Source organism: Tribolium castaneum, chromosome 10 (assembly GCF_031307605.1).
Source record: "Tribolium castaneum strain GA2 chromosome 10, icTriCast1.1, whole genome shotgun sequence".
NCBI lineage: Eukaryota > Metazoa > Arthropoda > Insecta > Coleoptera > Tenebrionidae > Tribolium > Tribolium castaneum.
Window position 1 is genome coordinate 7,066,320 of NC_087403.1, and position 17,493 is coordinate 7,083,812.

Consider the following 17,493-nt stretch of genomic DNA (forward strand, 5'->3'; position numbering starts at 1 on the left):
TTGTAAATTAAGAAGTAAATACAAATTGGACATCAAAGTCGTAATGGACAATGGGACAATTATTTAGTGTCAGAGTGATTCCGGCGGACTGACAGCTTGAAACAAAGAAAGCGAATGTTTTGTGTTATTCCATGGGTGTGGTAACGACTTGATTGTGCTTTCGAAACAAATAAGAACTTTCGAAGTTAGGTAAAATTTGGAGAGAATATCTAAAACACGCGCGCACTATCCACATAATTATCAGACGGCAATGGTTCACGGTTCAGTTTCCTGGTATTCCATCAACTTGTGTACGTAATTACTTCGTGATTGATTTGCACTTTTCCTATTTCCATCGGTTCTCTTCCTATATTGCCACCAGCATACCGAGCGGTGGCTAAATCTGTACTAATTGAAAATCAATCATTGTAATCTTGTACATTTCAGTTCTTTTCGCCGATTTTAGTAAAAAATTACATTCGTAGCTTACCGTTCAAGACGTGTACTCGGACGCTTGCAACATCTGCGTTCGACGGACTGCAAGAATATTTGCCGGAGTCTGAAATGTCAGCATGCTGGATTAACAAGAAACTTGTAGTCACATCTCCCTTTTCGGTGATGACGCTCACGCCGCCTCTGTTCGAATCGTAACTTATTACCTGAAACAAAACTTCCACGTTTCACACAATACCGCGTTTTAATTGATCACGTAATTTGCGTTTGAACAAAAAGCGAAAACCTTTTTTAATTATTAAGACACTTACGTCGTCTCGGTGGTACCAGAAGATGTAAGCCGGCGGTTCCGGGCTGAACCGGATCGAACATGTCAAGTTGATGGTGCTACCTTTATCCACATGCAGATCAGGTCCCCCAAGTATCTGCGCTGTGGGAACTAAAATTAAGACACAAATTAGCAACTTGTAAACTACTTGTTTGTAACCACTGGAGTGGTTTTCAGTTACTGTACTTAGGGTTAAAGTAAAACTTTGGCTCAAACTTGTTTTATTGGTTCGTGAATCGAAACAAACATTTGACAATTACGCATATTAATGCAAACGTTAGTTTAACTCGAAACGATAAACAAATATGCATATTAGTGGGTTACTGGCATACATAAACAACCTGGCACCTGGGGAACAACTACTACAATTCTTTTTATTCGCTACTTCACGGGAGGGCTCGTCGCCGGCTGGGACCTCTGAAACTAACAGCACAGTTATGAGCACTGAAAAGTCAACTCAAAAATTAATCCGCACCAATTGAGTGAAATCAAGACCCGGTTTTTGTTCGATTTGCAAAATAAGGCGTTTGAAGTTGAAGGGTCTGGGTGAATAAGTCATCAAAACTATTGGAGGGGTTTAATAAGTTATTAAGTGTGCGCGTTTGGCTAATTGGCGTTTTTGAATGGAGTGCGATTTTTTGTCGGGGCAATTAGACGCATTTGGAGATCAAAGGCGTTGCGATATTTGCTGCTGGAAGAATCCGAAGTTCGTTACAAATTATAAATGAGATCAGTGTGACGATCGCAGTGTGACTCTGTGGAGAACTGCCTGAAGCCTTATGCTAATTCCCTCGAAATTGTTATTCTGGAGAGATTTCCAATCTGTAATTTTGTTGTAGCGTTAATAAGTTGCATTCGAATTGCTGCACCGAGAATGAGTAATTTTTTCGGGTCGAGTAACGAGCGGCTTTGTCAAACATACTCACCGACAACATTAAGGTTAACGAAATAGCTCCTCACTGGTTGTGTGCTAATTTGACACTCGTAAATTCCGGCATCTCTCTTTTGTGCCCACTTGATCTGTAAAGTCCATTCGTCGGTTTCAGGGTGATGATTCGCCTGAAATCTCTGGTCGCTCGTGTATGTGTAACTGCCGACAGTTAAAATGTGAATATCCCGATGACGAATCCACGAAACCTGAAACAAATTACATTTGCAACTATTTTAATCAACCATCAGGGCCCTCATTTTAAGCTCTAAAGAAATGAGCAGTTAAATAACTTCTCCAAGAAATTCAATTAGGGCATGTTGCTGACATCTCCATTACGTTTTTAATAATTTTAATCGTCGTATAAGCAAATGCACTTTACCTATTGTTTAATCTACTGTGTTTTTCAAACAATTATTTCACAAATCCAATCTACCAAACTTTCATTCAAACGACTCGGCGAAATTAAATCGAAATGCCATTCTATAACACAGAACTTTATTTCTCTTGTTTACAAAAATTAATACGACATAAACTCTAAAAGCATTTTCTCGTTTCGCCTAAATTGAGCATATTATCCCGTAATTTTTGAACATCATGTTATCATAACCAGTTAATTAAGCCTCAGTAGCACACTCTTTTAAATATTTTAAATGAAATTTTTGGCATTATTCTCTTGCGAGAAATTTTAACTATTGATTTTATAGTTCGAATTGGATCTCCTGAATGTTTAATACGGTTTCACAAAATTGGTTATTTGAAACTAGTCTCGGCAAGTAAATTAGCCATTTGCTTGACCAAATAAACAAGGTTCAACCAATCGCTGTACCAAGTGGACAATTTTTATTTCCGCATTGTTGAACAAAGTTGTCATGAATTATCAGAGACTGGATTTTGCGGAAGTTCCAAACCTTACTAAGGAGTCAAAAAAGGTTGGACAACAACCGAAATTTTTGGATTACATTTTTTATTAATTCCTACAACAATTGCAAATTAAGTGAGTTTTTGCTGAAAAACTTGCGAAATGTCTAATAGAAACTTGAAATTTTCCTGGAAAACAGCGAAATTCCAGATGGTTTGGCCGACATTTACAAAATAATCAAACAGCAAGTTTTTGTTCAGTTTCGAACGCCTTATGATTGGCCGGCTTTACAGTGGGAGTGCGATCTCCCACCCATATCCAATGGCAAGCGCTTCAATCGTGTTGCAATTTTTTGTGCACCTGATAAACAAGTAGGAGGTGATTTTTATATTTTCATTGGTCAATTATTCATTCCTGGGACAAATGACATGAAACACGTAAATTATTTTAAATTAGGTAGGTTAAAGACAATTTATTTGGGATACAACAATTCAGTTTAGGAATTTAGAAAAACTAAAAATTGCGTGTTAGGAAATTTTGCTAAAAGCCGGTCTCTATTAATTATCTTAATTCGGGGTCACAGTGCATCATATTTTTGGGCAATAAAATTGGACAGACTTAGCATACGGTCTATTGGACTGCTTGATTTACTTATCTGAAGTACTTGCAAACTAATTCACTTAAATGGAGCTTAAGAGAATTACGATAATTCCTTCCTTGTTCCGAGTTCTTTATAAAATTTATGAAGTTGTTATATTTTTATTTTCGCTTATTTTAATGTCGAAATGTATGTAGGTGAGATAAAGTTCGGGGCCAATAATTCTATTGAAAATTTATTATCTGTTTTGTCTGGCTGTGCAGTCGTAATCCATTTTAGTATTTTGATTAAAGTTTTCACGGTGTTTCTTTTTCCCGTCTGAAATTCCAGCAATTGGATATGGTGTTTCAGTTGCTGAAAATTATTTATAGCTGAAAGTAACGCTGTGTCATCGTTGTTTTAAAAAAGTTCGCTGCAAGATCGGTTTTTGAAGCGTTGCGTGTTTAAAGAAAAAGCATTAGCCTATGATAAATTATAAAATTAATGAACTGGTTCGTTGTGGCCTGAAATTACCAACAAAAGGAAAAGGAAGTGGAGTGAGGCGTTTGCTCGTAACAACATGCGAATGATATGTTCTTTTCTGTCACAGTTCGACTTGGCGTGTGTTTTAGTCAGATGGTATGAATATATTCTAACTTAGATACGAACTTTGCTCGTAGTTTAGTTGAAATCAGGCTAACATTCCCAAATTTCAATTTGGTTCAGATTTACCACTAACAAGTTTCCTAAAAGCAGATTATCACATATTAGGTTTCTAGTTAAGCGCTGTTTGATGAAAATAACCAATCTTTTCACGAGTTTACGCGTTTCCATTAATAAAGAGACAGCCCTCTGTCTCACCTAAAGGCTTAGCAGCCCAGGATTAGAGACTGCTTTGTATTTAACTTACGACAATCTCATTTGCTTGCCAGTTATGCCAACCTTCACGCACGCTTACATTCACTCAAACAAGCCCTCCCTCACTAAGGGTCAGCAAGAAACGGAAGATTTTTTTAATAATTAATTTAAATTTCAAAATTTAGTATTGCATTTTTGTGTTCCTGTCTGCACAAAACAGAATCATTGTTCTCTCACACAAGATCCCTTTATAGATATCTCCCACTGCATTATTATATTGTTTTCCAAACTTATGTCTTACGTCTCATCAAAAGTTTGTACGTCCTGGAAGCAGGAAAAGTTGCGCCAGATGCAAATTTTCGGTGCCACTTTACCATCAAGTTATACATATGCTTATCCCACAAGAATTAAGTTTCAACTTAATTATAAAACACACTCGATAGAGTTATTTGATGCAACTTCGGACAAGTCGTAAGTCAGGATCTGATACGAAAATCCCTTAAGTTTAATGACTGTCATTATAACAGTCGTGGAGAGCCCACTTTCTGAATTATTTGTTTTTAATGTGAATGAGGAAGTGAACTGTGGGGACTTATCGAGGGCAAAGGCATTTTATTTCTAACGCGATCTTAATCACCCCGTTTGAATAAAAACGTAATAATTGATAGACGTTTGTGATAAGATTGCGGTAAACAGAAACAGCATAATTTTTCAATAATTGTAGCGATTTGCTGCTCATGAAAAATGCATGTGCCCCAGCGCAGTTGCTTCAATGAAATAATTTAAATTATCAATTTATAACCACAAAGTGGCTTGCTGGAATCACCACACAACTAATTTTTACGGTTCGCAGTTAAAACTAAACACATGAGGGAGAAATGAAGTTAATTTATTAAAATTAATGAAACTGTAGTGGGATATTTTATTAAAAAATTGTCGCGAACACGAGAACTGGAGAGAAATGCACTTTTTTGCTCTTCTGAAATTCATTTTTGAGTAACACAAAATCAAAATTTCAGACACTTTGGAACAATTTGATTATGGTCACGAGTTTAATAGTGCTTTTACGAGCTGTAAGCCAGATAAATAAGAAATAAACAGGAGGATTTAATATCGTGGCAGTTTTTTATTGCATGCTAAACAAAGTTTTAGCCGAATTTAATCCGGTACGTGTTGTGTTATAGTGATGTTTGGCTTCACTTTCAATAACTTTAATGCCTGTTGGTGGTTGGACGCCTCGTTGTATCCTGTTAGGTTAATTGCAAATCTTGACCTATTTAGCTAATTGATTTGTAATAAGTTAAGCCTTTGCGGTCGCTGGAATCGATTTTGATTTGTGAATTTGCGGTGGGAAGTAATATGTTTGGTCTGATTGTCTCGTTACGTGAAGTGTGGCTGAAAAATAATTCGGCGTCATTTCGGCTGTTATTTTATAAGTCGAAGGTGCGGAAATTGAGGGAAGGCGAAAAGTGAAATATATTATCATACATCAGATCGCTTCCTGATACGTTTTCTAGTGTGTAAAACCGACTTTTGTCAAGTTGATTGTTCCAATTTGTTAGTCTTCCGATCAGATAAAAAAGATCTGACTTTGTGATATTTCTATAAATTGTCTTACTTGAGTCGGCCACCTAAGAGCCGACGGTTTCACTTGGAATTTTCGATTATTTCTCAAAAGTAACGGTTTTGATCACTGCTTATTTGGAATTATCTTAAGGGCAGGTGTACACTCGGAAAAATAATGTCAAAAGTTTTAATTAAATTTGAAATTATGCGAGATAAATTGGTTTATGCGCAAAAAGTTTTACAAGTCTCTTGAAAATAACCCGAGGACACACTCGTAAGATATGTATAACTAACAGTTTTCTGGCTGTAAGACACAAGTTGCAACATTAAATAAACATAAACATAGGAAGAGCACACTTGTATACCTGAGTTGGATTTTTATTGTTCCTCTTGAGCTTTTTTATCACTCATCCGTGGACAATTTCCACGGAGTACCGCGGGCTTGAAGCAATATAAAAATCAAATTTTTTCCAAACTCGCAAATGAAATTATCTAAATGTTTTTTCAAAACTGTCTCGCGAATAATAATCGCGATGAGATTTGCGCCCCACTTAAGCGAAAAAATTGTGGATGTTCGCGCCGTCTAAATAAAAATAAAAGCAACACTCCGGTGGATTCTTGGAGATGAATGAATTTATAGATCAGCTTCCATGGGATTTCATCCTGTAGAACAGCGAACAGGCTTAAAGGGGGCAGAGTTGGAAAGAATGAAGGGGTAGCGCGGTTCTAACTAGAGTGGACCAACAGGGAGAATGTAATTAATGACCCAGAGGCATTAATTGTCAGTTGAACTAGAAGCAATCTAATCTGGACTTGAAAACTTGTTAGTTTTTAAACTTAGATACTTCTGGGTATCGATGTGTAAATTACTGCGGAAAAAACAACGAAATTAAGTGCCACTCCTTAACTAAATCACAGTTATACCAGTAAAAAGCTTCCCGTTCTTTTATTTAAGCGAGACTTGTAAATAATCGAGCTGCACACAAGACTTATCACCTCCTGTTGAGAAACAGCGTATTAAAGCACTTAGCGCTTTCATTAATATGCTAAGTTTGTTGGAGGGTTGCGATAGTAAGTTCTTCAAGCCTAGAGCACAATTAAAAATCTGCGAGTGCATTACACTGATACTTGGGCAGGAACGGCAATAATTTTTTGATTTCCACTTAAAATATCGAGACGTATCATTTCTTAAAAAGCTTTTATGTGTATTTGAAAGCCTCATGAATAAATGTATATTTACAAATCGAGCTGAAACTAAATTCAAATTTGTGATGTATAAAAGACAACACAAATGTGCTTATTGAATGTTCCATACGCTGCATTAAATATTTGCATAAAAATTATTACACAAATGAATTCATCAAAGCCTATAATTTTGATTACATTTTTCAGTTTTATTTTCCCTTTGTTATGAATTATATCCCCACATCATGTTATGTACATTTTTTAATTTAAATTTGTAGCACTGCATTGTGGCAGTTCTTTGTTCGTGAACTGAAAAAGGAAGAAAATACATCGCTACTTTTAGAAACATCCGGTATCCTCGAAGAGGAAATGTGCTTAGTATTTCAGATTTAAAGCCAAGGTGTAGATGGTTTGAATTTCGGTTTTGTGTAAACTTGATTATCCAGTCGGAACTCGAACATCGAAACATGAACCAAATGAAATATTTTAAATTACTTAACGAGCTGCGACACAATCAGGCTCAAATTTATCCCCAGCCAAGATTTTTAAACAAAAAATGAAACAGAGTCGGGTTTCATTTTTATTTAGACATTTACGTCTGATAAAACCGGAGATAATTCATATTGGCTTAATGTTGCATAAAATACGGTGGTGTAATCAAAAAAAGTATATACGAATATGGTTTGGAAGAGAGAAATAAGTCAGACTGGAGTTTTTGCGGGTGTAGGAGGATTCGCGTGGGATCGCCGAAATAACGTAAGAATGAGTAATTATTAAATTTTGGACTTATGGCGCTGAATGGGATGTTAAAGTGAAATCAGGTCGAGTTTAGGAATAAATTTATTTTGTGGAACAATGAAGTCTAATTAAAAAAGCGAGAATTGGGTGGACTTAAAAACAAAACCTCTCGGGGTACAAATCATGTATATAATTTGAATAGGCAGGAAAAGTAGTAGAGTATGTAATTTATACGTACCCGCGGGCAGATTTTGGGTATTGTGAACCCGTCAGCCCTTCTTGCATATATCACGAGCACTCCTCTCCCATAGTACAGACACAATCGAGATAAAACTCTTTGTGCCGTCTCTCTGCAGTCTCACTTTACGACAAAAAGAACATTTGTCAGAATCCTAGATAAAATTGCTCCTTTTCGAATTCTAATTTTGAATCTATCAGAACCGGCGTTTTGTCTCTGTGAAGCCGTAAATTTGTTTCTGAATTAAAAGTAGTTAAGTGTGCACCTGGTATTTAAGTGTTTTGAACTTTACAGGCTCACTTTATGCTGGGATCCTGCCGTGAATCTCGCTGAGCAGGATTATGTTATGAATGCAGCAGAATTTCTAACTTCGCAAAGATAAATGGCTGAAAACAGACAAGAATGGGCCTTGAGCTGTGTCAAACAAGAACATGCTATTTAATGTTGTGGGATTTCTATTTTAAACTTTAATAACTGAGTCGATGGGCGCATTGTCTCACTAGGATACACCGACTTACACGGGTGATTAATACTAAGCTTTCTCTCTGCCATATAATGTGATCATAATGTTTGTATTGTACCCTTTGTCGCCAAATTTCGGGAATTTATGTCTCGACGCCGAACTATAACGAAGTATTTCAGCATTCCTCAAATAACTCAAAAAGTCATCGAGTGATTTTCGAACCGAAATAAATTAAATTTCCGCTTCCAATGCGTCGATCCAACTTTCAACAAAGACAAAAGTTGCCCTGATACATTTCTCACTTTTACCCCTTCCCACTCTTTCAAATTTATACGACTTCTTCGCCAACTTAATATTTGTTTACACCTTTAAATCACTCCATTAATAAATATTACATCATTTCCTTTCAAAACAGATTTCAGATACATAACAACAACCACACCATTACACATTTTTACGACTTTCCAAAGTGTTCAACCGGAAATTTTATTGCCGAATTATCAAACACCAACATTATAATCATTTTCCCGCGTCCCTATATTAGCACCTTTTTATTGGCCTCGGAGTGTTCCTCAAATTATTCCGGATTTAACTTCCAGGATAAATTCAACGAAAGGCCAGAAACTGTTTTGCGGTCCTTGACCCAAATTCGAGTTTGCATACGATTCTAGCAAGCAAATGTGTAGCAACATTTCATTTTAAAAAGCAAACTCTTTCAATTACGCATAAATTTAACAGACTATTAATTTATAATACAATCGTAGTTTTTATGCACTCGCGAGCGAACTCTGCTTTTGGTATTTGGTCGGACTTAAGCAAACGTTAACGAATTTAATTAAAACTTTTAAGAGAGCTTTTTGTGGCTTTGAGAATCCCATTGCTTGAATTTGAACCACTTCAGTTGACCAGGCATCCCACAGGACCCCGTCCCATAAACAAGTTTTTCCGAGAGTAAACGTCCACAAGCACAATCTTGTGCACATTAGAAAAATGATGAAACAAGGAACAAAGATACCAATAAATAACGTTTTCATTTTCGTTTGCTCTCAGAACTCGATATTCCAATCTTCACCCGAGTGCCTTATTTTTCTGGGAATGTGTTTTTAAAATTGGAGTTTCACGTTGTATATTAAAAATTTCACTTGCGGCGTGAGTGTGCGTTGCTAATTTGGGGCCTTATTATAGATTCATGGAGGGTATAAGATAAACAATTATAAATAAATAATTAATACAGTGTCAGGTACCCTACTTGACCTGGATCAGGTTAGATTCGCCTGGGTCCAGGCAAGTCAATGAGGTGTGGATTGATTTAGGGGAAGTTTACTTTACACCATTTATAAAGACGCTCGTTGTAGTTCGGATTGGTTACAGTTTTCCGCTGTAACTTTGTAGCGTTAACCAGAAATAATTTAGGCCGATATTTTACTGTTCCCATCGACAGTGTTTGTTAAGCACCTCATTTTTATTCATCTAGCCATTGCCTAACAGCTCCGACTAGAGGCAGTTTACGTACAAGGGCCTAGATATTAAATTAGGAGTAATGCAAGTGATTTAAAAACGACGTGACGCCATGTAATCTCATTATTCAGGCGGGAACGTGAAGGATTAGAAGGTGGCTTAGTCATTGGTGGCTGCATTTTTCTTTAATAGGCGGGCTTCTTGTTTGCGCGATTTTATTTTATTAATGCGGTCGAGGGCTCGTGTTATTTTATCATAAAAATTCCTTTGTTGAAAATAATGTATTCCGTAAGGGCAAATGTGGAAAACGTGTCAAATTGCTAGGCTTTTCGTCTGGAAAATCGTGTTTTTTTAAACAAGAACTTGTATAATTGGGATTAATTCCGAATAAATCAAGGGATTTAAATTTGTTAGGATTGTGTTTTTTCAGGCTTGAATCAATATTTTTTTAATTCTTTCACTGATATACCTATGCAAACAAATCGCGATATTTTACTTTTTAAATTCCGAGGTATAAGAGTGTGTTTCATGGCAAAATGAAAGACGCTAAAACTAAATTGAATTTCTTCTACAATTCGGTCTTAACTGTTCTTACATTTGCAATTCAGGCCACGTCTCTTAAATAAAATTTCGAGATTACAATAAACAGTTGAAATTGGTTTTGATAGCAAGATATCGTATTTGGAGTAATTCAATTTTTAATGCTAAAATTCTAGATTCTCACTAAAGAAAAAGGAAACTTTGTACTGTAGTTTGCACTTTTAAACTAAATCGGTCCCAAATGATTTTTTACCGAATTCAAAGTTTCGTAATGTTTCAACTTGTAGTATGCCGCCGAATTATCTCTTACGCTGATAACTTACTAATATTTGCTTTCAACCGGCAAAGTTTTCAATAACCCTATTATGGTTGTTAGTGGTATGGAAATCGACTTAATTGTTGATGCCTCATCGAGTTATGAACTTTACGAAAGCATTCATCGATGGCACAATTTCAACTCTTGTTGTTCATTGCTCTAATAGCTAGTACACGATTATAACAACAATAAAAGATTAATATCAACCTATTAGCAATTAACAATTAATTTGAACATACTAGGCACACTAGTTTTAAATCAGATTACGGGGCACGAACACAAAACATTGATCCTGAATCTATAATCACAAATAACGAACTTTCATAACATACGGTTGCGTATTTTTGGCAATTTTAATAAATGTTACATTAATAGTTCTGTATGTGTGGTTATGAATTTTTTGTTAATTGGAAAGCCCCGGAAATAAGCTAAATTATGGCCTAAAGTGGTTTAGTCCATGAATTTCAATAAATAAGTATTTGAGCTGAAAAATTAGTTTCATGTAAGCTTGCATCCAATAGCGTTGCATTAATATATCTCTTGTGCTTCGCTTCAGGCGAGCAGTTAAGTTTTTTTAATCAAGCCGGTTTAATGAATATGAGTTATTTTCGTTTCGTTATAAATGCTGTTAATACGTAGAGATATCTTTTAAGGTTCGCAGAGTCACGAAATAGCTTGTTTCGTTATTTTTATTTATACAGCAAGCATACCTTGTAAGTTAAGTATAAATTACTTAGCGTGTATTTACATGTGTGGCATAAATTATATAGCACCGCTAGCATGTTCATAAGCTGTATAATCAGGACCTTTTATGTTTGTATACAATTGTGCTTTGTTGACAACGTTTACGTAGCTGGAGTTTTGGAATACAGATAATTTAATAACTAAAATAAATACTAACTTTCAAATGCGCCACTGCCTACGAGCAGGAACATTGCTGTTTAGTTAGAGTTTATGTCGCTAACTTTGTTGTTACACTTTATTATCTAATTTTGATATCACCTTCGCGGGGGGCGGCGAAAATAGCAACCAACGAAATCAAATTTCTCGAACAAGCCGGAAACTTTAAAGTCTTTAGCCTAGTAAAAATTTAATGAACTCGAGTCGCTTATTCCGCTAAGTACTATTTTAATGAATAAATGAACGAACCCTTTTAATGTTTCCAAAGCGGTTATTGATTTCTATATCCGCACAAATTAGTCTTTGATTTTCGTCATAAAAATAAAATTTCTGTTGTTCCGTTTTACGATCCTGTAAAAGGCCACTTTACATGTGCTATAAAAGCTGCAAACAGTCTCGAATTCTATGCATTTTGCATTTTTTGCACTTAACTACTCCTTTTTCCACTTTCCCATTATTTTGTATGCATTCCGTTCTCAAACAAACGCACTAAAGCTGCACTTCAAAGACATCAAATTTTACGAAGGTATTTGAATTTGACAACGTCCAAAAACAATTAGAACACGCCGAAGTTACTGTATCAGTGGCCGTCAAGAATCCTTCACAAATCAGGTTTTATAAAGTCAATAAAATGAAAAACTCACCGTTTTATTTCCCAAATTTCGTACGCGGCAGCTGAGATAAGCCGATTTTCCAACAAGAGCTGTTACATTGCGTGGAGTCATTGCGTCAAAATAAGGTTCAAAGCGATTTTGTGGAACTGCAGGTGGTCCCATAGGCGGCAGAGTGCCGCTCTCTGGAAGGGCGTTAAAACCGTTACCACCAGAACTTTGCATCCCTCCGTTTACCAGAATCGACCCTGAAATAAAAACCATAAATTGGTTAGTTGTACATAATTTGATTCATAAAAAGTATGATTCATTAAACGAATTTAAAACATGTCACGTTCAGCGCTCCAAAAGTTTACGAAGTTCCTCAAGTATATAAAAAGTCGAGTTTAAATTATTAAAACGCACAGTACAACTTGATCAATAAACATGAAAAGTTAAAAGCCGATTCTACACTACACAATTATGGGTAAGTCGAGTGTGACACTCGGCTATTTAAGTTCCAATCCAATTTAAGGATAAATAAATTACGGGTGTTTTGTCGAACGGTGGGAAAATATTTCGCTACAATTATTCTGATATTGTTCACTTTAATGTATTATTGTGGTGACCCCACAAAGTGATTAAGGGCTGGTTGGTCGTTTTACCATTCTGCATAAGATCCACAGGTTAAATAATCACGCATAATTAGAATGCGAAGTAACAATTGGATGCACGCACAATTGCTTCGTAATCACGATCAAAGAAATTGGGTCATTAATCACTCTCTAAAGCGTCAGATGCATAAATATTCATAGTGATATTTAAATTCATTTTAATTTATTGTGACAAATGTAGGTGGCAGTGCATAATTTCTTGATTACGCTTGAATAAATCATTGTTATAGAAGACGTGCTCATACAAATGTGATACAGGCTCATAATCGTGGAGGCATTAACGACTCCATATTCCGGGCAAAATTTAAATTATTTAGCGCTTTTAAATCGGGCAAAACAGGCAATTTGTAAAAATGATTGCGGTCGGTATCATTAGGGGGTAATATTTGATCGATTGAAACATTAGGACATAGTTAGAATGCTAATGGAGAATAGAGGTCATTATTCAACTCACTACGGTCCTGTTAAAGGGTATGCACTACTAGATTTAGATGTAAATCAGTTCACTAATTTTCCACCGACACATTATGTGGGTGGCAACACCCTGTTAGCACTAAATACATCATAAGGAACACCCGCTGCTGCTACGGAATCCAGGCGGCCATCCTGGAGATCGCCGGAATTGACGATTTCCATGATCGATATGTGCCGTCGCCAAAAACCTAAGTCGCTAATCTTATTAAGCCGCCTCCGTGCAAATCTAATTTCGAGCCAGTTTTGACAAGTGCGCAGCGACAATCAGTTTAATCTCATCGTTATGGTTTTTGGTCGGTGTTAAATTTTGCAATTTAAGACGTCGGCAGCTATAGTCGATTAATAGCAGCAAGCTTGTTTTGTTTACATTCCAGCTTAGTATGAGCTTACAAGGGGAATCCTTCAACATTGAGGGAGTCGGCGGTGGCCTCCACCCTCTCCTTTCTCTTACCGCTCCCGCATCATCTCTGCGCCCTGTGTCAGATTGTCACTGTAAAGCGAAATTGTGTTTCATTGTCTCTAGTGCTGACGATACTTAGTTGTTAGATTGTTGTGTTCAAATCTGCTACACAGCCATGATGAATTTTTAATCAAGACGATCATCCCACATTACTGTCAACGCGACTGTTCCACCGCAATTCATTTCATTTACAACTAAAATAAATTCACCGGCCTTCCGCCATTATTGGGAATTACGCCACATCGGGCGCTAGCTGGATCGAATTACCCACTTCCAATCATTTCCATTCAAATAACACACCCAAGTCCACGAATGACCATTTTTACACTAATCTACTTTCTCACACAATCATTAAAAATAACCAAAACGCTGCAACATCGATTCGGTGCGCACTCAATTTATTTGCAACTAACATTGCGTGTTTTCGCCAACGTAATTTAATTTAGATGTGCGATATGAATAAATTAGATGGTTTTCGGGCGCATTGTGCTCACTTTCCTAGGTGAGAGTGTCGTTTTAATGTAGCATGTGTCAGATGGTACTTTTTCACCAATTCACCAAATTTAAAAATATTGCGCGCAAGTCGTCGAATACTGGAAGATCATATCCTTACTAATTCCATCAAAGCCGGACCTGATCGATGGCGCGGATGTAAACATTAATTGCATATTTGCCGTGGGAGTGGCAGTGTCCCCGAGTGGAAGTTTCCTTAATTATGGGCACTCTTCAGTTAAGTACCGATCGCACACCCAATCACTTTAATGGCATTTACTCTTACATAAACTAATGCAACGGCCCACTCAGCCCCGAAACCGAGGATTAAAAAGTAACGCTACTATAACTAATTTCACAGTTGGCCCGACAATAAACCGGTTGTAACACCCGCATAATCAAATTTTTGAAAGGCTCGGGCGTAAATGTTGCATGGAAGTATTCTTATATTTAAAGTGCGATTCACATTTGTGGTGTCCCACACATTATTCTCGGCCGAATGGTAAAAATGTGAAATATAGAGACGTTCTAAAAGCGTGAGGCAAATATGGAGCGCCAGTGCTGCCATTAAGTGATAAAGTGAGGAGCTACAATAGTCAAAGGAACTAATAAATGGCAATATTGTGCGGTGCCGGAAAAAAGCCATCTAGGGAAGGCTAATTTAAAACTGGATCTACGCGATTTATTAATTAATTTAGTAGATTAGGTTGTCAGTTTTGAAAAATGTTTAGCTGAGGTAATCAAGTGATGTTTGTTTTGGTTGAGATTTTAATTAAGCATCTAATTTGCTTTGATCAGGATAAAATTGCGCTGAATCTGTGCAAATTTTAAAATGGGAGTAGATCGAAACATAAAAATAGTTATTTGCTCGTAAAAATTTAATGACTTTATTACAACAGTAAAACTAAAACTCGAAGCCAAAGTCATAACATGTTAGTCTTGTAAAATAATATGACACATCTGTTGTAAACTGGGAAAAAATGCGACACGATAAGTTCAGCGTTATTTTATTTATTTCCGTTCTTTAAGGGAGACACTAATTCAACTAAAATTCCTCCTTAATTGTTCCCGTCTAATAGGGAACTGAAATAGAGTCTTTGCATGTTTATTATGTTGTCTTACAACCATTGCCTTTACAACGCTGACTTGTAAACGCTTCCTCCATTTGGCGACTTGAATAATTTTCCTTCAGACAATCAGAACGGTATCCTTTAATTGTTTCAAACTACAATTTTCAACTACTAACAAAGATTAATTGTGATTAGAACTTTCGCCAAATAGGAACCCGACGTGTTACGCCAGACACATCAAATCACGAACCCAATTTGACCGAAACATTATTAACATTATGATTATTTGTTGGCAACAATCGCATTTTAGTGTTTTGCGGCAATAAATAAAGCGCCACTTTTGTGTTTCCTCGCAAACCTTGCCAGTTTCATGCGTTTATATGTTGTGAGTGTCATAAGTAAATCTTGCTCCAAATGGAGCAACCCTTATGGATTTTATCCAATTTATGCTGCATTTGTAATGTTTGCGATACGTCTGTAGGGATTTTCTGTCCGCAAAATCGATATTGTCTGACATTATGGCGTTACAGACGCCGACCAACAACAAATTAAACTGATCACCATGAAATTGCTCTCTTACACAAATTCTAATTGCCAATAAAGTTTTACAACTTACATCAAACCGAAAAATATCACAAAGCTAAACGATCCGAAATGTAATTATTCACACTTTAGACACCTCTTTTACAATTTGACGATGTAATTTACTTGAGAGCTATTGGTTTTATTAAATATCCCATCGTTATTATTAATGGTGGGTTTTACGTTAACCCGGCGCATCCACCATTTTCGCAATAATCTCCTAACGGATAGCGACATGATAAAAGAATGGATAAATTATGCCCAAAACAAACTACGTGTTCACTTCGATAATAAGGCAGCTGCAAGTTCAGAAACAGTAAGTGTTTAAACTTTATTTTTAAAATAAATAAATACAACTTCCTTTAAAATAAGATTTAAAAATCAACACACCGGAACGCGAATGTGCACTACAAGGTGCAGACAATGTTTCTCACAGTAAAGCTAGCTCGGAGCAATTTTATTTTATAAAACTAACTAGAAATACAAAGAATTTTATGTGCTGTTAATTATACTAACGTTTGTTATTTGATATCCAATTGACAGAAAGAGTAAAAATGGAGCAAAAACAAGCTACAGATTTATGTTACTCATGGCGAGAAGAAATTCCCAATTGTGTTACAACAGCCGGAGTAATTTTTTGTCGCGAATGACGCAATTTCATACTCCATCACTCCATCGATTCATAAACACGTAATCATTTATTATTTCTATTATTACGCTTTCGTACATTTTGCAGTAGGTTGTGTTTTATTCCGATAATGTATTTTCAAATAAGTTGCTTCCGAAGTTTGAGATTTATTCAACTTTTGATAAGGAGCAGACTTTGCCAATTTGGGAGTATATAAATAAAGTTTTGTTGAGAACATAATTATCTGTTTTTCCGTAATCTGCTCGAGTATTTGTCTTTAGTTATTGTGTCGTTGTAACGTCAAGGACTAGATTTAAATTTTGATAATAAATAATATTTGCGGCGTTTATGAAAACGTTAGACCTGCGATAAAATAGCTCAAAAATGGGCACAACTTACTTCGCTCGGAAAATGATTGCATTTTCTTGTTCTGTGTTGATTATATGGAGGTAATAACTTACATGGAAACCACTTTTAACTTTTACTAAATGTTCCGTAGTTCTGAATTTACGATGGGTTTTTTCAAACCCAAGATTGTTGTTTAATATTCCGTGCTTGCATTTTAAGGATAAAGCTGTCATTAGAAATTTTGATGGGGGTTGCTAAGGTTGAAAATTTTTGTGCAGAGTTGTATGTCGCGTTTTTTCACGAGTGCTGTAATAACTAGCAATACATACAAGGCACGTAGTGGCCTGCGCTTCTGCTTCAATGGGGTGAGTCGGTGGGTGTTTGCAGCCTAATGTGATGTATTGTGGTTTATATGTCACGTATGATATGTGTATCCTACCACCTCTGCCACAAATCCTTTTTATCGTTTCCTACACTATTAAAATTACTTCGGTTTGACGTTCCTTCCATGCGAATGGCAATTAAAATTCCATTGTGCGACTTTCTTTTCGAAAACGTTTGTTGGGAAATTCAAGCTTCGGCTCGAAAGGACTGATTTAAAACGATCAGAACCCTAAAGGTGGATTAGGGTTTAAAAGTGAATAACATAAAATCGCTTTTCTCGTTATCAGTGAGGGTCAAGTGTATTTGTGTTGAGCCATGTTATAGTCAGCTTCGGTGGATCACCCATTATACAAACTTACTCATATTGCAAACACCCTCAATTTACCACAACAATTGGCAGTT

The 17,493-nt window shown here is 36.3% G+C and overlaps 1 protein-coding gene across 6 annotated transcripts in view; it reads right to left on the reverse strand.

The window, feature by feature from the left end:
* LOC656908 (kin of IRRE-like protein 1) overlaps positions 1 to 17,493 on the reverse strand; it is a 107,976-nt gene that overhangs the window by 3,564 nt on the left and 86,919 nt on the right. For 2 of the 6 annotated variants that reach the window (XM_015978219.2, XM_015978232.2), the window contains exons 2-6: positions 12,034 to 12,248; positions 1,687 to 1,897; positions 1,109 to 1,183; positions 744 to 871; positions 470 to 638 (exon numbers count right to left, since the gene is read on the reverse strand). In XM_015978219.2, the coding sequence (XP_015833705.1) occupies positions 470 to 638; positions 744 to 871; positions 1,109 to 1,183; positions 1,687 to 1,897; positions 12,034 to 12,248 (798 nt within the window). Of the gene's footprint in view, positions 1 to 469; positions 639 to 743; positions 872 to 1,108; positions 1,184 to 1,686; positions 1,898 to 12,033; positions 12,249 to 13,107; positions 13,456 to 13,517; positions 13,927 to 17,493 lie in introns of those variants that run through there. The other 4 variants (XM_015978239.2, XM_015978226.2, XM_008202459.3 and 1 more) reach the window with 4 other exon arrangements.